We start from the raw sequence: 24021 nt of genomic DNA, 5'->3' as shown, positions 1-24021 counted from the left end.
AATCCTTGATTAATTGCACCATGGGGCAAATTTAAAATAAGAATCGCTGGTATGTAGAATAGTTTAGAAAAACATTTGAGGCTGACAGCAATTTCTTGTAAAGGTATTTTGAAAACATTTGCTTTAACAAAAATGTAAATATATAATTTTAAATGTGTTAAATTTGAATGTACAAATATTGCAAAATTGATTTTGACAATTGATTTTAGTATACTTTGATTTAATATATTTTTGATGTAAATAATTTTACTTAAGCATTTTTACATCTAAAAGCAGTGTCAATTTTCTATCTCAAAACTCTGCAGCCTATCATATATGTTGGAAGTATAGAAAATATTTTGAAGCTGGATATTTAACAAAGATAAGCCTGAGGCTGAATCTAAAAGTCAGATGTACAATCAGGCAAGATCTTCATTGATTGAACAATTCCTGCTGAAAGTGCAGATATATTTGACTCACCAAAACAAAAGTATGAAATAATTTGTGCTCAAAACTAACCATAGCTTTTAAAAATAGCTCTGTTTTACAATCCCTCTTTAAATCACTGGTAGCCAAAATGAGGTTTTTGATGCACTAATCGTGCTGAGAGTTAGTGCAACATTACAAGTTCTCCCTTTGCATCTTTGAGTACATATCACTGACTTGTGAATTTATCAGTTTTTAAAATGTCTTTATGTATATTAATACAACTGGTCACAATTTCACATCTTAAATAAATAACACATCATCTGAGGGTATGGTTGGTGACCCAGTTCAGAGTACTGCCAACATGAAACCTGGAATGGCTATACAAAGATGTGTGGGAGAAGCCAGAACTGGCTCAACAGTAATTTCTCACCTCCATGGCTGCTCACTCCATTCAAGAGAGATTGCAGGAGCGGATTAGTGTGTTACTAATCACTGTACCTTGCTTGCAAATCAAAATAGCAGCATCTTATAAGAACAACAAAACCTCACAATGAAGAAAAATGACACTTTGGTCTCCCAGCTTATAATTTACACAGAGAGAATTTGTTCAAACACCTAAACGAGCAATTTGAATGAGGGAAGAAACCATTAGTCTGAGCAGTTGTAGGTTTAAATGCCTACTGATTTTACCTAATAGTAACTGGAATCCAATTAACCCATTAAGATACAACGATTTTGCCTATTCCCCCCCTGAAAAAAAAGGAAACACAAATTGGATTCAAAACCCTAATTTCTTTTCTTCACTGAGCTCAATATGTGTTGTCTTTACAGAATTCTGTAGTGCTCAAATAGATTGTCAATGTTCACTTAATAATTTCAGTCAATATTCTGAATCCAAACTGAAGAGGTTTGATATGCAACAGTCTTCCTTTGTCCTAGTTGTTCAGCCTAAGATCTTCTTTCAGAACATTTGAGAAACCATATAAAAAAGGCAATTTAAACCACTTTCATATTTGTATCCAGAGCTTTATAACTGCAAGTATCATTGTGATTAGAGGGATATGAACTGGGACTCTGGCTCGGGCAAAAATGTATTTTGGCTTCAGGATCATTGGCCCACAAAATAAGAGTTGCAGTGATCCTTTATGGCTAGTTGCTGTAACGTCTTACTGCTGATAATATATGGATTCTCCTTCTGAGACCGAATAGCAGAAAGCTCCTGTTGGCAAAGTTCAATATCCTTGTAAGAACTTTTCTGGGCAGCCAGGTACCTCAGCTGTCGATTTAGCTTGTAAAGTCTGATCCTCTCCTCTTCTGCTACGGGATCTTCAAGAATTCCATCCCACCGCAAAGTCTCATTTATTGACGTTGCCAGCTGATCTACAGAGTAAAGGGAATCACCATCTGAATCCTGACTTCTGTCGGTTTTATCGCTGATATTCCTAGATTTTGGATTTTGCTTGGTGTCCCCTTGACTAAACGGCGTTTCAATATTTGGAGATGTAGCATGTGTATGCCGTTTACTGCTTTTCCGGTGTTTATGAGCTATAGAGAAAGGAAGCTGTTAGGAGCTGGACAGCAATGATTGATTATAAAGAGATAGCATATTTGAAGATTTTAGTCAGTTTTAAAATAATGCAAAAGCAGAAAATACTGAAGAAACTCAGCAGCTCTGGCCTGACCTATGGATAGATTTAATGTTTTGAGTCCAATACAACTTCTTGGGAAGTGAAGGGAGGTGAAAATATGATGGATTTTGTGCTGTTGAAAATAGGGAAAGGAGCAGGTAGAAAAAAGTGAAGATCAGAAAAAGATTAGAGGGCAAAGAGGATTAGGGATCAAAGCTACTGAGGAACAAAGGGCAAAGAAGAATGGTAATGAAGAATCAAAGCATTATTCCACAATTGGTGTGAAAAGCAGAGTAAAGGTCAGCTCTGACTGAAAGCAAAATTGTGAAATCAAGATATAGATACTGGGAAAAAAATGATCAAAATGGAAAAAAAAGAGTTCATGGTCTGAAGTTGTTGACCTCATGAGTCCAGAAAGCTGAAAAGCACTTAATTAGAAATTGAGGGGTGATTCCTCCTCCAGTTTTTTTTTTGAAATGTTTTAGACAGTTTATTGGAAGTATATTGCAGCAACTCAGACTGTTGTGACACGGAACTACCAAAGGTTGTTCGGGGTTGAAGATTCATTATCATTGAAAGAATTATAATTTTTTTGCAATATCACTAGCCCTTTACTTAACTGTATCAGGCAGAGAGAGACACTGGACAGTCTTGTCGCAGCTGTACAGGACATTGGTTCAGTCACTTTTGGAATACTGTGTACAATTCTGGTCTCCCTACTATAGGAAGGATGTTGTGAAACTAGAAAGGATTCAAAAAAGATTTACGAAGATGTTGCCAGGGTTGGAGGGTTTGAGCTACAGGGATAGGCTGAATAGGCTGGGGTATTTTCCCTGGAGTATCTGGGGCTGAGAGGTGATGTTATAGAGGTTTATAAAGTCATGAAGGGCATGGATAAGGTAAATAGGCAAGATCTTTTCCCAGAGTGGGGGAGTCCAAAATTAGAGAGCATAGGTTTAAGGTGAGGGGGAAAGATAGAAAATGGACCAAAGGAGCAACTTTTTCATGCAGAGGATGGTCCATGTATGGAATGAGCTGCCAGGGGAAGTGGTGGAAGCTGGTATGATTACAACATTTAAAAGGCATCTGGATGGGTATACGAAATAGGAAGGGTTTAGAGGAAGAGATAGTAGGAACTGCAGATGCTGGAGAATCCGAGACAACAAGGTGCAGAGCTGGATGAACACAGCAGGCCAAGCAGCATCATAGGAGCAGATGTGGGCCTAGAGTTATGCAGGATATCTGGTTGTCATGGACAAGTTGGACCGAAGGGTCTGTTTCTGCGCTGTATATCTCTTATAACTCTATGATGGAGATATGGAGTATGATGTCTGCTGAATATTTTGTACTTGCTTAGCATTTAGCTTTTGCTCAGCGAACCATTGCAACACTCCCATCACACTGAGATCAGAAAAAAGTGCAGCATCACTAGATGAGCCTGCAACTTACTGTCATTTATCTCTTCAGCCACAATCGCCTCCTTGATTTCTCTCCAGATTATAAAATATCTTTTCCATATCCTGATAGGAATGTAAATAAGAAATCTGCTTAGGATGTCTGCTAATGCTACTCTGAATTATTTAAAAGAAAGTATTGAAGAATGGCGATTTGAACTCCCTTTTGAAAAAAATGATAAGGCCACCAGATTTCTCTAGTTATATCGTGCATATACTGACATGAAAAATTGCACGTGTGACTACTATAAAGTTTTACTCTGCACTCATAATATAATAAAACAGCTAATCTGTAATGATAATAAAACATAACTCTATTTGGAGAAAGTTAGCAGTTGAAATTCCGTCTGGTGACTCAGCTACCATTTACGAAACATTTTAGCATGCAGTGCCACATGAACCCTGTGATTCTGTAAATATTCTCCATCACTCCCAGGTACCTATTTATTCTGTAACTTAGTAAGGGGAGCATTCACATCAGGATTAAGCAATACTATTCCAGGCATGCAAACTCATGCTTGTTCTGTTACAACTTGTAATCACAGGATGCCATCTACTGGAATCCATACAATTTGCAATAAAATAATCCTACCGTAAGAATTTGGCAGTATTCCTATTATAGTAATGTTTTGCCATGTGCGTGATGCTGTTTTAATTATACAGTAATGAGAAGCAATTAACACTTGATTATACAGATTGCATGGATTCAGAATAAATCTGAGCTCTGCTGAGCTTCAGGTAGCTTTCTACAGCAAACTTCCAGCTCTGGTACAAGATGGTAACTGGGAAACAGTCCAAATACATTTGTATATATTCACTGCCATTTGCTTCATGTCTCCATGGAAAATTATATGATATTAGGGGGAAGGTAAATTATCTTTAAATTAATAAACTTGGGACTTTTAAAATGATTCTTTTGTCCAGCATCTTGAGGAAGTATGCTTGGAAGTAAACTGGGTTTACAGTTAACAATTTGTTTGTAAGATGAAAAACAACTCAAATGCATTTATTGTTATAATGCCAGAAAAAAGTGACTTAAACTTTACTATGAAGTTGACTTCAGTCAGAAAAATCATATCTCGCAATTGTTAAATATCACACTTCTGTGGTTGCAAAAGATGTGAATACTTTTGAGCAAGTACAGAAGAAATTTACCAGATTGCTTCCAGGGATGAGGAATTACAATTATGTGGATAGACTGGAGAAACTGAGGTTGTTCTATTTAGAGCAGAGAAAGCAAAGTTTAAAGTAATGATGGCTTTAGATAAATGAAAAAAGAAAATGCTTGTGATGGCTGTAAATGTAACAAGTGGTTGGGATTTGGAATGTTTTGCCTGATCAGGTGATGGGAACAGATTCAGTATCCTAGAAAAGGGAATTGGATAAATTTTTGGTGGAGAAAAAGATTCAGGGAAATAAAGAAAAAGCAGGTGAGTTCTTTAAAAGAGCTGGTGGAGACTTCCTTTAAGGGACAAGCACATCATTGACAAGACCAGCATTTGTTGCCCATCCCTAATTCACTTGAATAGAGTTGCTTGCTAATGCCACTTTAAACAGTAGTTTAGAATCAACCACAATGCTCCGTGTCAGGAGCCAAACATGGCCACACTAGGCAAAGAAGGCAGACTTCCCTCCCTCTCAGGACATTAGTGAACCAGATGGATTTTTATGACAGTCAATGATAGTTTTCATGGTCACCATCAATGAGACTAGCTTTCAATTCCAGATTTATTGGTTGAATTTAAATTCCATCAGCTGCCATTGCTGGGATTTGAACCTGTATCACCATTAGCCTGGTCTGTTGCATTACTAGACCAGTGACATGAAAACTATGTCATGGTCTCCTTCTTAAATGAGCAGGCTATACTATGCCATCATTCTGTGATACAGAGGAGTAAAGCATGTCCTCTTACTTTCTTAGAAAAGTAAAGTATTACACATGCTGCAGATTTGAAATAAAAACAGAAGGTGCAAGAGAAACTCAGCAGGTCTGGCAACATCTGTGGAGACCGCAACAAAGTTAACATTTCAAGTCCAATATGACTCTCCTTTGGACTCTTCTGCTCCAGCGCTTATTATTTTTATTCCTCTTTGTTTCTGTTTAGGTCATTAAAACATTGCTACGATAAAAGAAATTGGAGGAAAAATCCATATTAGCAAGATATTAAAGCACAACTGGAAACAAAAGCAGATTGGATGGGAGATGAGTTGGTGCTGAGTTCAGGCTCTTCACTAGAAAAGAAGTTTGATGTGTAGGAAGGCTGTACCTAACCCTGATGACCAGCTCTATATCATTTTAAGGCTTCGTGGGCCACTGTTTACTTCTCATTTCAAACATTTACCAAAGTTTTTTGACTTTCCAATTTTTTCCCCTTTGCTTTAGTCTTCCTCCTGAGCTATTCACTTAAAAATATATTTAATTTGGTTGAACGCCAACAGATAATTGCCTTGCCATTTTCTGTGTTGTCTTTTTATATCTATAGTTTTTCTCCCTCCAATTCACTTTCTGATGCCAGTATACTTCTATATTCCTAAATAAGTGCACAAGTCGAAAATGCTATCTCCTGTCATCAAAGTTGCTGACAGACCAGTCACTTTTCTTGCAGTTTTCTATGGTTACTTTTACTAAAGGCAGTGTATTCCTTGTCTTCCATGTATTTCACAATCTTAGATTTTAATAATCCAAATTTGAAATGTGCCCTACCCAGAACTGTCTCATCTGAAGTCGATGGAGTACTTGAAGAATTTCTTCTTGTCGTAGAGGATTTCTTCTTTGCCTTATCTCTCTTCTTAATTTTCTTCTTTTCTTCTGATTCAACACTCAGATTTGTGGTTGACTTCATCTTACATTTGCTGGTAGGTATTTTATCCTCCATTCCTAGATAACTATTGATCTTGCTCAACCTGCAATTTTGCATCCAATTTCATAAATTTCCCCTTTTTCTTTTTTTCATGTCAAAGAATCTTTTGTTTCATTTTCTTAATATTACTGACCTGTTTTACAGGGCAGGGATTTTCAAAAGAATATTTTTGGATGCACTAATCCCTGGGTCTCAAAAGCACATTCGCAACAGAATTTAAGTATGAAACTATTTTCAACGCTTTCCTCCTCCTCCAAACTGTCCCGGATTTTAATTTATAGTCATTCCCTCCAGTTCTTTATCGTTAAAAAATTACATTATTATATCGTTTGATCTTTTGCTTTGAAGCAACTGCTCTCACCTAGAGCGAACAGGCCAGCCTGTACCTCATGCTTACTCAGACAGCTTCCTGTTTAATCTATCACTTTTTCTTTTTATTGTTCTTCGCATTCTTTCCCCAGTCAAAGTTAGTTGATTTATCTCCCCTTCTCTCTCACTGTTTTAAGCTAGAAATCCTACTTCTCCAGCCTGCACTCTGTTGTGTTTTAGTCACTCTCAGGATCCAAACGACTCATCACCATGGAAACGCCTCTTCCCTTTCCCTTGATACATCCGCCTAAGAACATAGTCCCCATAAAAATAACCACAGTACCAATTAAAACAAAAACAAACTGAAATCGTCAAGGACCCTCCAGGAATTTTCAGCTAACAACATCTTACGGTGGTGACTCTGTTTCGCTTCGCGGTTCCCTAATCATCTTCGGTTTATGTAACATTCCGCGGCCGTCCCACTTTGCGCCCGGTTTGAGCTTCGTCTGGCTGCGGCTACAAAATGCCGGGCGGCCTTCTGGTTTTCCGTTCCCAGTTTTAGAGCCGTGATGTTCTCAGCCGTGCTCGGGGGCGGCGGAAGCAATGAGAGATGATCGGTTTTGGAATGTAAAGAATAGTTTCAGTGCGGCTGAAGTATGAACTCCGAGGCGGAACCGACCTTCGAAGGCGCTGGAGGGATGGTTGAGGCGGACGGACAAACTTGCCGGAAGTCGACTGGAACGATGCAGCCGGAGCTTAGTGACGCGGAGCTCCTCGCATTGGAATTGGATTTGTTCTGCGCCGAATGTGGTACCTGGTTCATTGATAGTTGTAGATGAAGCATTACAGTGAAGCTGATCCTGTCTGTTGTAGAGCATACAGCACGGAAACAGACCCTTCGGTCCAACTCGACCGTGCCGAACATATTTCCCAAACTATTAACATGTCCCATTTGCCTGCATTTGGACCATATCCCTCCAAACCCTTCCGATTCATGTACCTGTTCAAATGTTTTTTAAACGTTATACTGTACCTGCACCTACCACTTCCTCTGGCAGATCATTCCACATACGAACAACTCTGCGTGTGGAAAAAAAACAGAAGTTGCTGGAAAAGTCCAGCAGTTCTGGCAGCATCTGTGAAGGAAGAAATCAGAGTGAACGTTTCGGGTCCTCTTCCTCAGAACTGCATGTGGAAAAGGTTGTCCCTCAAGGTCCCTTTTAAATCTTTCTTCTCTCACCTTAAAGATATTCCACCCTCGGGAAAAGACTTTTGTTATTCATCTTATCTATGCCCCTCATGATTTTATAGACCTCTTATAAGTTCACCTCTCAACCTCCTACACTCCAGTGAAAAAGTCCCAGCCTATGACTAGAACTGAAGACTGTACTCCAGAAGTGACTCCACCAATGTCCTGTACAGTCTCAACATGATGTCCCAACTCCTATACTCAGTGGTTTGAGCAATGAAAGCAAGTGTGCTAAATGCCTTTTTAACCACTCTGTCTACCTGTGATGCAACTTTCAAAGAACTGGGTGCCTGAACCCCCTAGGTCTGTCTGTTCAACAATACTACCCGGGGCCCTACTGTTAACTGTTTTCCTTTTCAGGTGGCTGTTTAAAGATTCGTTAGCAGTGGAATCAATAGCCTAATGTTATTACTGCTAGACTATTAATTCAGAAACCCAATTTCTAATCTGCAGTTAAAGGTCTAACGGTGACTGTCAATTGTTGGGAAAAAATACATGTGGTTAAATAATGTCTTATGGGAAGGAAACTGCTGCCTCGGTGTGACTTCAGATCCACAGAAATGACAATAGATGCTTGTCAAAATAGTGGTGCCCACATTCCACGAGCAACTAAAAACACTCCTGTGACTCAGAAGGGTCTGCGTTCAAGTAGCATTCAGAATTGGAGTTCAGGCTGACCTTCCCTTCTGGTGCAGTACCAAGAGCATAGCACACTCATTGGAAGAGCAGGGAAGTTACTTCCAATACACTCATCTGTTCAGTAATTATCCCTCAATCAGCAGTTAGGGAGGCTGTGATTTAGTGGTAATATCACTGGATTAGTAATCTAGAGACTAACCCTTTTAATTCAACCTTGCGAAAAGTCAAATTAATTAATTCATTGAAAAATCAGGAGTTGAAAACTGGAATAATAAGGCGTAGAACTGGACGAACACAGCAGGCCGAGCAGCATCAGAGGAGCAGGAAAACTGGCGTTTCGGGTCTGGACCCTTCTTCTGAAGAAGGGCCCTTCTTTCTGAAGAAGGGTCCAGACCTGAAACGTCAGCTTTCCTGCTCCTCTGATGCTGCTTGGCCTGCTGTGTTCATCCAGCTCTACGCCTTGTTATCTCAGATTCTCCAGCATCGGCAGTTCCTGCTATCTCTGTTGAAAACTTGTGTTGTGAAACTATTGTCAGTTGCTGTTAAAAACCTCATCTACTTCACTGTCATTCTTACCAACTCTGGCTCATATGTGACTCCAGACCTACAACTGTGTGGTTGACTCCATGTGGTCTGCTAGCCACAATTCAAGGGCAGGCAGGGATGAACAATAATAGGGAGGTCACATCCCACAACAGAAAATCAAATCATTCTCATGTTATTGCTTGTGAGAGCTTGTGTGCATATTGGCCAATATTACTATAGCAGCTACACTTTTTAGATGGCTTCATTTGTTGTGAAGTGCTCTGGAATGTCCTGTCGTTGTGGAATGTGTTGTGTAGATGCCAGTCTTCCTTTTAGGAGCAGGCAATTTCTTAGTAACCTGACCAACATTCTTCTCGATTAACAAAAAACAAAAATTGGCCTAATACAAAATGCTGGAGCAAATCAACAGGTCTGGCAGATCTGTGGAGAGAGAAACCATAAACATTTCAAGTCCAGTTCAGCTTTGCTGAATATTAGCTCAAATATTAGCTGTATTGCTCCTTTGATGTCTTTCTTCCTACATTTTCTCTCTTAATTTCAGATTTACACCATAGGTGGAATTTGACTTGTGTTTTTCCAGCATTTTCTATTATTTCAACTGATCATTTCTCTGATTTTCTGTTTGTGGGATTTTGTTGTGTTCGAATTGGTTATCAGATTTATGAGTAAACAACAGTAGTTACAATTTAAAAAGTAATGCAGAATCTGTTTTGAGGTCCTGAGGATAGGCTGTAAATACTGTATATTTTTTCTGTAATTTTGTTTGTGGACTGAAAACGGAACAGACTGTTTGTTTGTTTGTTTTAAAAACCAACGATATTGGAAAGGAATACTACACTTTTTTTAGAAGCAAGTTACTTGACCTTCATTGTAAATGCTATTTTAAACTGCTGTTTGCTCAAGCAGAGGGGAAGTCTAGTTGCAGGCAAACCTGAGCCAAGGGGTGTGTACGAATGGAACTTTTGTCAGGCAACAGATAGCTGATGGACAACTGGTCACTACCCACCAGACCAATAACAAACACCTGTCAACAACTGTGTAATTGGCTCCCAGGTAACTGACCATCTTGTGGGTGTGAATGTTTCGGTAGGAGTCATTGGACCTCTAGAAAAGAAGGAGGTATCCTCTCTGCAGTAAAAACATTTTGCGCCTGAAGAAAGTCTATTTCCCTTCAATTGCTGTAAGCTGTGGTGGTTAACCAATAAGTGAGATACTTTATTAGTGTGAACTAGTCACTCTGTATCTCCTGTGAGCAAATGAAAGTACTTGGAATGTTGAGGAGCAGCAAGCCAGGACAAGCTGAGCAGGGACCATTTAGACTGCCTTCCTCTGCCTATGACTCCTGTATTTTATATTCTCTCTGTAGGTGTGTGTATAGGGGAATTTTATAAGGTGCTTAGAGTTTCAACTAGTAGAGTTATACATTGATGGTTCATAGTTATTTACCTGTAGCCAAATCTATTTATTTGTAATAAATACTAATTTTTAAGTACAGAAACCTGGTCCATGATTTCTGTCAACCTGGGTCTGAAAGACAGATAAATTGGGGAATTTTGTGAGCTGTTATGTTAAATTTTGTGATGACTGTAGGAATAGCCAAGCTTGATTGCTCACATGCTATCCCAGTGAGATGTAACAGTGCCAATTTTGTGCGTTCTTTTTAAACTACCCATCTTTTGATTAATCCTTTGTCACTTCTATGTTTTTCCTAAGCTGTCTTTATAGTTCATCACCTGTCTCGCTCATTGAAATAGCTTGAGATTTTTTTCTATCAACAAATCATAGTTTTTTTTTTAAAAAGGCGTGTTGTCATCTTGCTGAGCTTCCTGAATTCTGTGCCCTATGTATGATGGCAAAATATATTTTCATTATGATTGATATAGTGTGTCAGCATCAAGGTATGGGCTTAAGTGGCTCAATGGGTAGTCTTCCTACCTCTGAGCCAGAAAGGCCTGGGTTCAAGTTCCAGTCCTGGACTTGTTCACTATAAAAGAACCTACCCATTGATGCAAGCATGGCAGTCTGTCATTGCTGCTGAAACACTCATTCATGATTTTATTACCACTTGACTATTCCATCACACTCCTGGCTGGTCTCTTATATTCCAAACTCCATTTGCTCCAAGTCTTCCAAAACTTTCCTAACCTTTTATCCGGTTTTGTTTCCCTATCACTCCTGTGTTTGCTGACCCACAATCACTTGAAAAATTCTCATCCTTTATTCTCAAATCCCTCAATAACCCATTTAGTCCCACGATTCCCTGAGATATGTGTCCCTCTAATTCTGGCCGCCTGGGCATTCCCATTTTTAACTGTTCCATCATTGATAGACATCCCCTCTGTTGCCTCAGGCCCAAGGTCCCCACTTCTTCCCATCTGTATCTTCCTTTAAGCCATTTTTAAAACCTACTTCTTTGACCAATCATTCAGTCATCTGACTTAATGTCACCTTTGTGACTGAATGTCTCTGTTTTATAACACTCCTGTGGAGTAACTTGGGACACTCATGAAATAGAAGACTTAAGTTCATATAAGCTAATGGTGTCCCCTATTTATCTGTATACTTATAAATTTTCTTTGTCCAAACTTAAGACTCTGATCTTATTTCCAGTTATGACTGAATAGACTTGATAAATATTCATTTATCATTTGGTAGAGTTTGGATTTTATATGTGTGCACATCAGATATCACTTCGCTTTTATTTTGCCCCCTCTCACCCATGAAAGCACCCACATCAAATCTTGTTTAGTCAACCTGACTGTGTACACCTTTTTTTATCTTGCTGATATTCTTCCCACCAGCTCCCTATCTCAATGCTGCACACTGGCCTATGTGTGGTCAGCTGGCCCAAGCCATCTGATGTAGGCTAGCATGATGGAAGAGTACTCGTGGTAATTGCTGTCCCATGATGTAGTAAGTGCCTAGAATTGGAAATAAGTACAGGTTGCGTGGAAGCACGAAGACTTGAATTTATGTAGCACCTCAGGAGGTCTCCAAGCACTTCACAGCCAATTAAATATTTGTGAAATGTTACTGTAATGTAGGAAAGAATGGCAGCCAATTTACACACACCAAATCCAGCAATGAGACAATGACCGACTGTCTATTTCAGTGGTGAGTTGAGGGTTAAATGTTGACCAACTAGGCAGATATTGATGCTGGAATTTTTGTTTTTGTGAATAATATTGACAGCCCAAGAATGCATTTAAAGTTGTGAAATTATTGATAAATTGCATCACCTATTGTCATTAAATCTTATGTATCATTCTATCTGTCAACCAGTTTATTTTTTTTTTGAACGAGCATGCAATTTACTTTAAAGTTCAACAAGCTGAATGTTTCTTAATAGTTGTATGAAGTTATAATATCAGATATACATTTCCTGAAGTATTATACAGCTTTGTAACTTTTTTGTAGCCAGTTGGAGGGAAGTATAGGTTTTCAGTTCTGGCACAACTGAAATTTTAAATCAGTTTGAAAAGAGAATGTGTAAAGTTTACAGAAATATGTATCCTGACCTGTTTGTTTAATTTCTGATCTCCTAGACAGACCTGAACTAAATGAGGGAGATGATGGTCACACTTCTAGCAGATCTGCTGAATCTTGCTGTACTGGACAAGGAACTGTTGAAGATATTTGTAGGTAATTTTTAAGTATTTAATATCATTTATATATTACTGTGGCTAATCCTTATAGTACATTTATAATAAGTCTTGGCTTGGAGATATGGGTTAGATTGCTCATTTATCATTTAAATAGCTGAATGTGTCAACGCTTTTTATCAATTCAGCTGTTCTAGCAATGTTAAACAAAACATTGTTGGTGCCTTCCTACAGGCTCCAACACTGGCAATTGCAGTTCTTGTGAAATCCTTTTTTAATACTTTTCGGTGAAATGAAAGAAGAAACGAAGGTGCAAAACACTAAATGGGTGAAAGTTTGGAAAGTGTTGTGTTGAAAGACATCTTTTTTCATAAGTCACTGAAAGCTAGCATTCAGGTGCAACAAGTAGTTCTGAAGACAAATAGTGTATTTGCCTTAATTGCAAGAGAAGTCTTGCTTCAATTGTATAGGAACACTGGTGACACCATACCTCTACTATTGAATGCAGTCTGGTCCCCTTGCCTAAGGAAGGATATACATTCCGTAGAGGGAATACAGTGGAAATTCACCAGATTAAACCCTGGGATTGTCGGACTGTTCTACGAGGATACTTGGCCTGTATTCTCTGTTCAGAATTTAGAAAAGCAAGAGGCAGTCTCATAGGAAGTTACACAGTTCTTAAAAGGGATAAACTGTATATACAGAAAGGATGCTTATTCTGTCTGCGGTGTCTAGAACTGGGTGACATAGCCTCTTATTCTGAGACTGTCTGGGACTGGGATGAGGAGGAACTACTTCACGAGGAGGGTGTTGAATCTTTGGAATTCTCTTCCCTCAGAGGGCTGAGTAAGCTCAGTCATTAAGTAAATTCAGGGCAAAAATTGATATATTTCCAGTTACCAATAACATTGAAGGATTTGAGACAACATGAGCATATAGCATTGAGGTAATTGATGACCCATGATTTAGAATGGTGTACAGACTTAAAGGGCTGAATGACCTATTCCTGCTCCTATGTTCTAGTGATTATTTAGGAGAAGGAAACTGTTTCTGTTTCAGGTAGAGCAATCTAATAATTAAAATGTCCCATAATTGCATGCTTTAACACCACACATCACCCCTGGTTTTGACAGCTGGTCATTAATTACAAGTATTTCCTATTAAAAGGAGAATTCGATGCTGAGGTGTTCTTTGCTTGCTTCTGCCCCCATAATTGAAAAGTAAATTTGGGCAATCAATCTTTCTCTTGCCCTCCCCTGACCCCAGTGGAAATGAGCAATCCTCCAATCAGTCTGAACAGAAAAGCGAAATGCCACCTGAGGGAAGTAGCACTAAACGGAGAAAGCAGGATGAAAGGATCCCGCTGGAGCGCTTTGGCCGAAAATACCTGAATGTCACTGACCTGAGTAGACAGGTTTGGTGTGAGCAGCAAGTGGTTTATGGACTGGAACTGCCACACATTGAACAACTGCGAGAAGAAGTTCCAGTTGTGAAAGCTGGTAGCTGTCTACACCTGGCAAGAGGTAACTTTTTTTTTAACGCTGAAATGAACATTGCTTGTCCCAGCATCATGGTGTAATAGCTGGAAACCACACGATCCTAAGATGCAGACCTTCATCAACAATTCTATGCTCTTGGAAAACAAAATCTGGCTGACGGTGGGAGGGGTGATTTAATACTGGTTTTAAAATTAGAGTGGATGCAAAAAGAATGTTGTGGGGGAATAGCCTAACCAGAGATCACTAATATAAATCAATGAGAAATCTAGTGGAGAATGAAGAAACCTCTTCATCTAAAGAGTGGTGAGATTGTGGAACCTGGTGCCACACTGAGTGTTTAAGGTGTATAGAAAGATGTACTTAAGTGGAGACGAGACAAATGTGAGAAAGTGAATAGAGGATTTAGATGAGGAAAGACTGGAAGCATCTTGAGTGGAGCTGGCATGGACCACATGTCCTGTGAAATCCTATGCTGTGCCTTTTAGATCAGTAAACAGGAATAAACTGCTTTCCAGAAAAGAGAAAAGAAAGCTGGTACGGCCAAGTGTTATTCATGTGCACCTTCTAACATCCAGTTCAAAAGCTCCCTGTTACTGGTTGGCTGTATTTATCCATCCCGGCCCCATTGATCAAAGGTCAACTGATATCAACACAGGCATATAATAGCTTCAAAATTGGGAGGGGTAAGAGAGATAAAGTGATCCTGTACTTCCAAGTAAATAAAATATTGATTTTTCAGTAGCACCTTTTTAAATTGTTGGCAGTTGACTTTTGTTTAAACCTAGCACCATAAATACACAGTGTACTTTTGCAAGTGTCCCTTTTTAATTTCCACTTTAAGTTTAAAATGTTTTGTTCTCTATGGTCAACAGACTTATTACTCTTTTATGCATGCACCGAAAATATTGCTAAATAATAGTTGCACTGATCTGCTCGCTTGACTTCCTGGTGATTTTCCTACGTATACAGCTCATAGGTGAGGGAATCTATTTTTCAATGTTTTTATTTCTTGTTTCTCATCCCCCTTCTTCTAAAGGCACGAATGTGCCGAGGGTCCACAGTCACTTCATCTTTGACTGTGTTTGCTTCCAAGCTTGGGCTTGTTATTTGGTTCTGAGCTGCATTGCAACTAAGTCCAATCCTATCCACATATTTAGGGGGCGATGGTGTAGTGGTAATGTCACTGGACTAGTAATCCAGAGGTACAACCTAATGCTGTGGGGATTACTGATTGAAAACCCATCGTGGCAGCTGGTGGAATCGAAATCTTAGTAATGGTGAATGATTGTCATAAAAACTCATCTGGCAATCTGCTGTTCTTATGTGGTCTGGCTCATGTGAGAATCCGACTGACAGCAATGTGATGACTCTTAACTACCCTCACAAATGGCCGAGCAAGCCACTCGGTACAAGGGCAGTTGGGGATAGGCAACAAATTCTGACCTTGCCAACAATGACCATTTCCTATTAAATAATTTATAGGGCACACATTTTCCAGCAGGGACACAGAGTAATGATCAGAAGTTGGAACTGTGTATTATGCACTATTTTCTGCAATAATCTAACATGAATAGAGGAGGAATCAGAAGCTGATTCTGCATCTGAATGAGGCCCCATTTACCTGTTCATTTTGTTAAATAAACCGCTGCCTTGGCAGACCCAAGGCTGATCTTGAGATTTAATTGAATCACTGCTCCTGACAATTATTTAAGAACCAGTGCTGCTCCATTAATGAACAAAGTGGGCTGGGACTGAAATGTTTTCTTTTTAATGTAGATATTTTTCGAACTTTTAGTGGCAGACTTAAACTCTCCCTATCTATCCAGTTTAATTCACACTGCAATTCTGCTGTGTGCTGTAGTCCTGGTATTAAAGGAGAAGTTTCAGTGAAGTGTATTTCTGTTTCTTCTGTTTTAGAATTGGAGATCCAGGATATTGTCCCGATAAATGTAGAGAGCCGGGAAGATAGCTGGGCTGTGAAGATATTTAATCTTCTCTCAATGATCCAGTTCTTGCAAGCAGGTATGTTAAAATATTGTCAGGTATTTACCTTAAAAGTAGGAAACTTCTTTCATCATTTAAAAAAACTCAAACATATTTTATACTTCAAAGTATCTTACTGTAGCCAGGAAATCTGCTTTGGTAGCATTTTCCACAGCATCATCCACTTTGCCAAACCTGCTGGATAGGATTTTTAAAAAATTTGCCGCTTCAGAATATGAGCAGCATCATAATGGTGAGATGTACCACCTATGCAAACAGCTGAAAACTGTCTAGCTGAAAGATAATCAAGTTTGAGTAATTGTCAACATAGGACTCAAATTTCTAACCATCAGCATGAGTAGTGAATGTCATTGTGGCTGTCCATTCAACTGTACTGTAACAAAGTGATTTGGTTGTGTATTGAATAGGAGAGCGTGTCCGAGAGCTGCCAGTGTTTGGAGAGCTAGAGGGGATTTTTCTTGTTGGTGTTGTTGATGAGCTGTGCTATAATTCCAAAGGTGAACTGGAATTGTGTGAACTGAAAACTCGTGGTCAACGAACATATCCCAGTGCAGCTCAAAGGAAGAGTCATCTGTTTCAAGTAAGTGGGTGCAGTAATTTGGAAAGGATCTGTTTTCATGGCTCACTTTAGTGGGTTATTTAAAACACCAACAACATCCTTTCGCATCATGCTTTACACCATTTGGAACAACAATGACTGGTAATCGGATTGATAAAGCATATATCCTAATTATGTTTTGTACCACTGCTTAGTAGGGTCATTATCAACACAACACTAACTTTAACTTTACAGTTCAATATGTTCATGGAGTCTCTGCACATTAGTGCAATTTCAGAGTTGGGATTGTGGAGATACTTTCATGAACTGTCTCTTGGGCTTATTCGATAGCTGTCTTACCTATGGGTCAGAAAGTTTTAAGCCTCCTATCAAGTCTCTAGTGAACAAACACGTCCAGTGCACTGTTGCTGGAGTTTAGGAGAAGTCAAATTTAAATATTATCTGCTCACACCAGTAGTTCAATTAGACATGGAAAACATTGGGGTTCTCTTTCTTTTTCAAAAAAAAAAAAAAATTCCTTAGATTTATTGCTGTCTTTGGTTCCATTTCCTTTCTTGCTCTGTGTTTAGCCAGTAGTTCTCAAGCTTTGTTGATGAAGGACCAACTTTAAATATGTTAATAATTATGGTCATAATATTGTATGATATTTCTTTTTCAAGTTGTGCATGTTGTGTTTTAGAAATGTTTTTAGGTAAGTGAATGTGCCTTCCTTTTTAAAACATTTATTTTTAAAGACTGCCTTTTGTGAGCAAGCTGAACTCACCCAATGCCTACCAGGAGCCTTGGTGACTGCAAGTCTACCCGATGAACTCTGAATGCTGCTCCATACGCTCTTGTGCTTCGAGATAACCAGCATCTCTGCACATCATTTGTGGCCTCTACACTTCACTCCTCCCCCCGACCTTACAACAGACCCATCTCTGGCTGCTGCCCATTTGTTCACTTACTGATTTCCCCTGGAAAGGAGTCTGTAGTCTCCAGCTTGAGAACCACGTTTAGATTAATCTCTGGTAACTCTCAATGCCCTTTGAAAGTATTTTCACTTATTCATTAATATTCTTAACTCAAGATAATGGTCAGAACAACTATTAATGATTTAACTACGAAAAATCTTGGAGGCGATTAGATTTTCTGAAGTGTCAAGACTTTAGACCTGATATTTGTTTTGATTAATTCTCTTCTAAAAATATCATATTCTAAAACTATAAAATTCTGTATTATAGAATTTATAGAAAATGTTGTTATATCCTTAAAAACAGTAAAGATAATATTTCCATACAATTTTTGTCTTGTAATCTCTAGCTACAAAATCTTGGTACTCCACTGTACCTCTCTGTGATTCAGTACAGTTTGATAAAGCAGGAGTCAGGATTTACAGGGTTTCATGTAGATTGATTAGTTGCTGGTTGGACTTAAATGACTTGATACGTAAATTCAACAGTAATTGGCTGTTACATGTGTCTACACTATGCATATATTGGAAACACGAAGCTTGGTTTCTCTCCAACTACAGAAATCAATTGGAAAAGCTCTTATTTCTATCATGTGCTGGTTTTTAATCCTGTAATTATAGTTATCGAATGTGATAGCTGCCTGATTCAAAATACTGCTTCATTTAGTCTCGCTGATCAATATTCCTCCTTCAACCAATTTCTCACTAATACTTGTGGGGCACTGCTGCTGCACTGTCGCTGCTGTGGCTCCACACAGAACAGTTTTAGCACTCTTAAAAAGGGAAGTTCTTCAATGAGAAAACCCACTGTTTAAATGCCATTATTTATTTCCTGGTGTTGTTGTGTTTTGTGATCACATTCGGTAAATTGAACATGATGTCACTACATTCCAGTTGGGGAGCAGTTATAAATTACTGTCATGTCATTTCTGCATGGATTATAAAGCTTTTTAAAAAAAAATATGCTGCACAACCAGGGAACTAATGAAGACCTTTGGTGTGTGAAATGAATAGCAAAGGTATGTTGAAGTGAAATAAAGAACTGCGCATACTAGAGATCGGAAACAAAAAAACAGAAATTTGTGAAGAAACTCCGTTCTGGTAGCATCTGTGGAGATGTTAAGTCTATATTGGAGTGATGTTGGCTCTGTGTATTGATCATTTCATAAAACTAAATCCTTTTATTACCAGGTTAACATATACAAACTTCTCTTCGAGGCTATGATAAAAGGCCAACTGAACAAGGAAACCATCACTGACCACCTTCACTTACGGACAGAGCAGCCGTTTAGTTCGGAGATTCTGATGCATGCCCAAAAGGTGGGATTTTCCATAAACACGTTCGGTGACCTTCTGGATTTAATGTTGCTAAACCTGACGTATGCAGAGATCCCCAATATTGACACCATGAAGATAGAATACTGTTACCAAGCGGATGCCTCTCTAATTGGAACAGAAGTGGTGTACTTTGAAGAGGAGTGGGTTAAAAGTGAGCTAAAGCATTATTGCTCCTTCTGGAAGGGCCAGAGGGAGGCCAAGGGTGTGGATATTGAGGAGGCATGGAAATGTCGGTCCTGTGACTTTGCAGACATTTGTGAGTGGAGACAAAGTAAAGCTGAAGAAGCTACGCAAAAGAATCGAGCAAATCGAAGCAAATGAGGATTGCAATCAACATCCGGTTTTAAACCGGGACCAACAGATTTGCCTCCTAACTAGAAGGAAGCCACCATCACGGTACTGCTGTAGGATGTAAGCATAGTAATATCTGAATGCTCCTCAATTAATGCCAGCATACTGATTTCATTCTGTGACTTTGCTGCCCAGAACATAACTTGCCAAATATTGTCTGGGAAATGCTGCTTTCTGCAGAGGGGATTTCCATTAACGCCTTTCTACTGCCTCACAGCAGTTTTCACTCTAATGTATTTTTGTATGTGAAGTGCCTCGTGATACTGTTAACTATTGACATTAAGTAAGTGGCCTTTTAGGCAGATGTGATTTCCAACAGGCTAAGGTTGTAAGGAGTCAGTGTCTCTTTCAGCATTTGTTGATCTCTGCCTAAATGCTGCCACTTTCTTTAAAAATGTAAACCTTGCCCATCATATTTTTTGTGTGCGAGTCTCCTGGCCTTAAATACTTGATGTAAAAGTGGGGGAAAGGAAAACAGTTTCAATTGCTCTAATCTGATAGGCCATGCAATGAAATGATTTTGAAGTATAGTGATTGTTGTAAAGTGGAGCTAGTAATTTTGTGTTGATGATGTACAGGTTGTACAATACAAGTGGTCATCATCACTCGGGCTTGCCAAATTTCTCTTTTCACAGCTCTTTGCTGTCAGTTTTATATGATACAACCTAAAACGTCTTATTGATCTTACCCTCTCATTCCTTCTAATTTGGGAAACATGATTATAAACTGAGGAGGGGGTTTGAAAGAAAAAGTAATAATTTTTAGCTATCACTTATTTTCTGCCCTTCATCTTCCCTACCTTCTTTCCCCTTCCTCTTTTGAAAGAACTAACTTTCTGGAAGTACAAGCCTCCAGATGTCTCCTCTAAATAGCCCTGATTCACACATGAATCATGGCTTTAGAGCAGGGGCATCATATACACTAAACTTATCGTCACCCAACATCTACATGCACCTAGCTAGGGTCAATAAATAGTGAAAACTCCAGTAATTTTTGCATCTTCTCATTCCTCTATGTTGAATTGTACTTTCCCTTCTCCTACTGTGCTTGTGTGAGACCAGTTTGTTAATTGAAGACCCGTTGCGAATTGAATTTGGAACTTTCTTGATGTGACTGGTTTGATTCATCCTGGAAAATTATAGGGTCATACAGCATAGAAACAGACCTTTCAGTCCAACCGGTCCCTGCTGACCATGTTCCCAAACTAAACTAGTCCCACTTGCCCGCGCTTGGCATATCCCTCCCCCCCAAACCTTTCCTATTCATGTACTTCTCCAAATGTCTTTTAAATGTTGTAACTGTACCTACATCCACCACTTCCTGTGGCAGTTCATTTGACACACAAACCATTCTGTGTTTTAAAGAAAAAAGTTGCCATTATGTCCTTTTCTAAAACTTTCTCCTGTCACCTTCAAAACTAGGGGGCATATTTTTAACCCCCCCACACTAAGGAAAAAAGCCTTGCTGTTCACCTCATCTATACCCCTCATGATTACATAAACCTCTAGAAGGTCACCTCCTCAACCTCCTATGCTCCAGTGCAAAAGTCCCAGGCTATTTTTTAATAACCCAATCTCTCCATTCCTGGCAACATCCTGGTCAATCTTTTCTGAACCCTCTCCAATTTAATAATATCCTTCCAATAAGTGGGTGACCAGAACTGCACACAGTACTCCAGAAGAGGCCTCCCTCAGAGTCCTTTTCAACCTCAACATGACATCCCAACTCCTATACTCCAAGAACTGCAGATGCTGTAAATCAGGAACAAAAACAGAAGTTGCTGGAAAAGCTCAGCAGGTCTGGTAGCATCTGTGAAGAAAAAGGAACTCCGTTCTGAGGAAGGGTCACCGGACCCGAAAGGTTAAATCTGATTTTTTTTTTTTTTTTTTTTTTCTTCACAGATGCTGCCATACCTGCTGAGCTTTTCCAGCAACTTTGTTTTTGTCCTATACTCAAAGGACCAAGCAATGAAGCATGCTAAACACATCCTTAACTACCCTGTCTATCTGTGACACAAATTTCGAAGAACTATGTACCTGAACCCCCTTGAACGTAAAATGCTTCAGGATTATCTTGATATCATTAAATCTCTGAATCAATGTTGGATCATTATGGAGTTGTATTCAGAAGGTCCATATTACAAAGGGTGAGACAATCCTTTTCAAGCAGGGCTCTGCCACTTGTGGGGCACCAGCATATGGTGCCATACCATGTGAATGTCTGTGTCACACAAAAAATCTGCCAAAAGTATTTTTTCATAGGAGCAAGTCATCTGTCCTCACTTTTGGTACAATTAATAATAAAGCCTGCAGGAATCTGAAGGAGAATAAAACTAGGGTGGTGGGGGAATGTTACTTTGAAATAAAGGTGATTCCATGAACTTAAGGCTAAGACTTTGTACTTAAACTTCAGGATATTAGCATCTGCATGTTTAGCATGTGTTCATGCAAAATTCCTTTACACAGTATTCAAGCTAATTGTAATAGTTCACTTTTAATGGCACAAAAAGAATTTCATAGGAAAAGCTAAGTAGTGTTCCATAATGTAATCATAGTCTTCTGTCTCTATAAGAATTCAGCTACACTTACTACTAAGCTAGATATTACAATTATTAAGTTCCAAAAATGTCCAAATTTTATAGGGACAGTTTTTGGTAAAGTAGAACTTATGGTCCTGGCTATAAAGTTCAATACACTACGTTTACACATATAGAAGTAAAAAACGATGGAAGCTGGAGTTCTGAAATAAAAACAAAGTGCTGGAGAAAAGCAGCAGGTCTAGTAGCATCTGTGGAGAGAAAGAGACAGGAATTAATGTTTCAAGTCGAATAACTCTTCAGATCTGAAGATGGCTGGAAAATTATGGTTTTTATGCTGCAGACAAAGAGAGGAGGAGCAAGTTGAACAGATGGTGAGGCTGCCTGGAGCAAAAAGCAAAGGGAGTGCTGATGGTAGTAGAGGAGAGCTATAGATGTATCATGTGTTTATGGATGTTGTGTAGCAGAAAATAGGTCAGCTCTGCTACTAACATCTACCATTAACACCCGTTCTACATCTATATCTCTCCATTACTACTATTAGTATCCCGTTGCCTTTTACTGTGGGCAGCCTCACCATCTGTTCAACTTTTTCCTCCTGCTGTTCCCTTTTTTTTTTGCTAACAGCAAAAATGCTGTCATTTTCCAGCCCCCTTCAGTTCTGAAGAATTTCCATTGGACTTGAAACATCAATTCTGTTTCTCTTTCCACAGATGCTGCTGGACCTGCTGAGTTTCTTCACCATTGTATTATTTTCACTACATTCGCACACTTACACTGAATTTTTTCTTCATGGTTTTATTCTCTAAATGATCACTAATGTAATGTCTCATGTCCATTCCTCTATCAGATTTCCTTAACTTGGAGTATTTTAATGTTATAATGTAAAATGCACTTTATTTTTATTATAAATAAACAACATTGTCTCGTATACCATTTAAGTACGTTATTTTTTGAACTTTTGTAAAGCTCACATATTAAAATTGTTTGCAAAGTTTTGATTGATCCTGTTTCAGATTTTTATCCTGCGGTAGAAATGCAAATATTTCTGTAACTTTAGCATTGCATGGACGATGTCTGTTAGGGGAGGCGATGGCCTAGTGGTATTAATGCTGGACTATTAATCCAAAGACACAGTGTTCTGGGGACCCAGGTTCAAATCCTGCCATGGCAGATGGTGGAATTTGAATTCAATAAAATATCTGGAATTAAGAATCTAATGATGACTGTGAATCCATTGTTAATTGTCGGGAAAAACCCATCGGGTTCACTAATCCCCTTTAGGGAAGGAAACTGCCATGCTTACCTGGTCTGGCCTACATGTGACTCCAGACCCACAGCAATGTGGTTGACTCTTAACTGCCCTCTGAGCAATTAGGGATGGGCAATAAATGTTGCCTGGCCAGCGATGCCCTCATCCTGTGAATGAATAAAGGAAAACAAAATGTGGAGCTGTAGAGAGACAAAGTGCTTTTATTTTTGGGAATAATACTTATTTGTTCATGGGCTATGGATGTCTCCAGGCCAACATTTAGTGTGCACTTCTAATTGCACTTGAGAGTGCTGGTGAACTGTCTTCCTGAACCATTGCAGTCCATGGGAGGTAGGTACACCCACTGTACCGTTTAGAGGAGAGTTCCAAGATTTGGCCTGGCAATAATGGAGGAGCAGCAATGTGGTTCCAAGTCCAGTTGGTGTGTGGCTCGGATGTAATGTTCCTTGCTGCTCTTGTCCTTCTATCGGTGGTGGAGGTTGCAGGTTTGAGTGTTGCTGCAGTGCATGGGTGGTTTCAGCAAATAGAAGGGTGTGCAGAACTGACACAGTTGTTGCAGTACATCTTTGCAGATGGCACATGCTACCAGATGGGCAATGAATATTTTAAAGAAGTGTATGTGTTCTGATCAAGTAGGATTTTAAAAAAAATTCTGGTAATGAGCTTCTTGAGTGTTGTTAAACACCAAAAACTAGGGGCAGGAGTAGGCTATTCAGCATGTTCCAGTATTCAGTAAGATCATGGATGCTCTGATCATGTTTTGAGTTTCTCATTCCCATCTACCCTGAATCTTTTGAGCTTGTTGTCCAACAA

At 39.1% G+C, this 24021-nt stretch overlaps 2 protein-coding genes across 3 annotated transcripts; one reads left to right on the top strand and one right to left on the bottom strand.

Moving 5' to 3' along the window:
* Positions 1-283: 283 nt before the first annotated feature.
* On the bottom strand, positions 284-7106 carry c26h17orf97 (chromosome 26 C17orf97 homolog). The gene is made up of 2 exons (XM_020530473.2): positions 6195-7106; positions 284-1953 (listed from the first exon to the last, which is right to left on the bottom strand). Exons 1-2 carry the CDS (start codon positions 6406-6408, stop codon positions 1517-1519), a joined length of 651 nt encoding a protein of 216 aa, XP_020386062.2. The 5' UTR covers positions 6409-7106; the 3' UTR covers positions 284-1516.
* A 210-nt stretch (positions 7107-7316) lies between these two features.
* Positions 7317-20638, top strand: exo5 (exonuclease 5). Of its 2 annotated transcripts, none has more exons than XM_020530469.2 (6): positions 7317-7470; positions 12640-12736; positions 13963-14219; positions 16113-16217; positions 16607-16779; positions 18902-20638. In XM_020530469.2, the coding sequence occupies exons 1-6, from the start codon at positions 7317-7319 to the stop codon at positions 19367-19369; spliced, it is 1254 nt and encodes a 417-aa protein (XP_020386058.2). In that variant the 3' UTR covers positions 19370-20638. The 2 variants fall into 2 exon arrangements, with proteins under 2 accessions (XP_020386058.2, XP_048468591.1); XM_048612634.1 differs by lacking the exon at positions 7317-7470 and adding an exon at positions 9758-10147.
* The last annotated feature ends 3383 nt before the right edge of the window (positions 20639-24021 follow it).

Source organism: Rhincodon typus, chromosome 26 (assembly GCF_021869965.1).
Source record: "Rhincodon typus isolate 14 chromosome 26, sRhiTyp1.1, whole genome shotgun sequence".
Taxonomy (NCBI): domain Eukaryota; kingdom Metazoa; phylum Chordata; class Chondrichthyes; order Orectolobiformes; family Rhincodontidae; genus Rhincodon; species Rhincodon typus.
The sequence above is the reverse complement of the archived record's forward strand: the minus strand, read 5'-3'. Positions and strand labels throughout refer to the sequence as shown.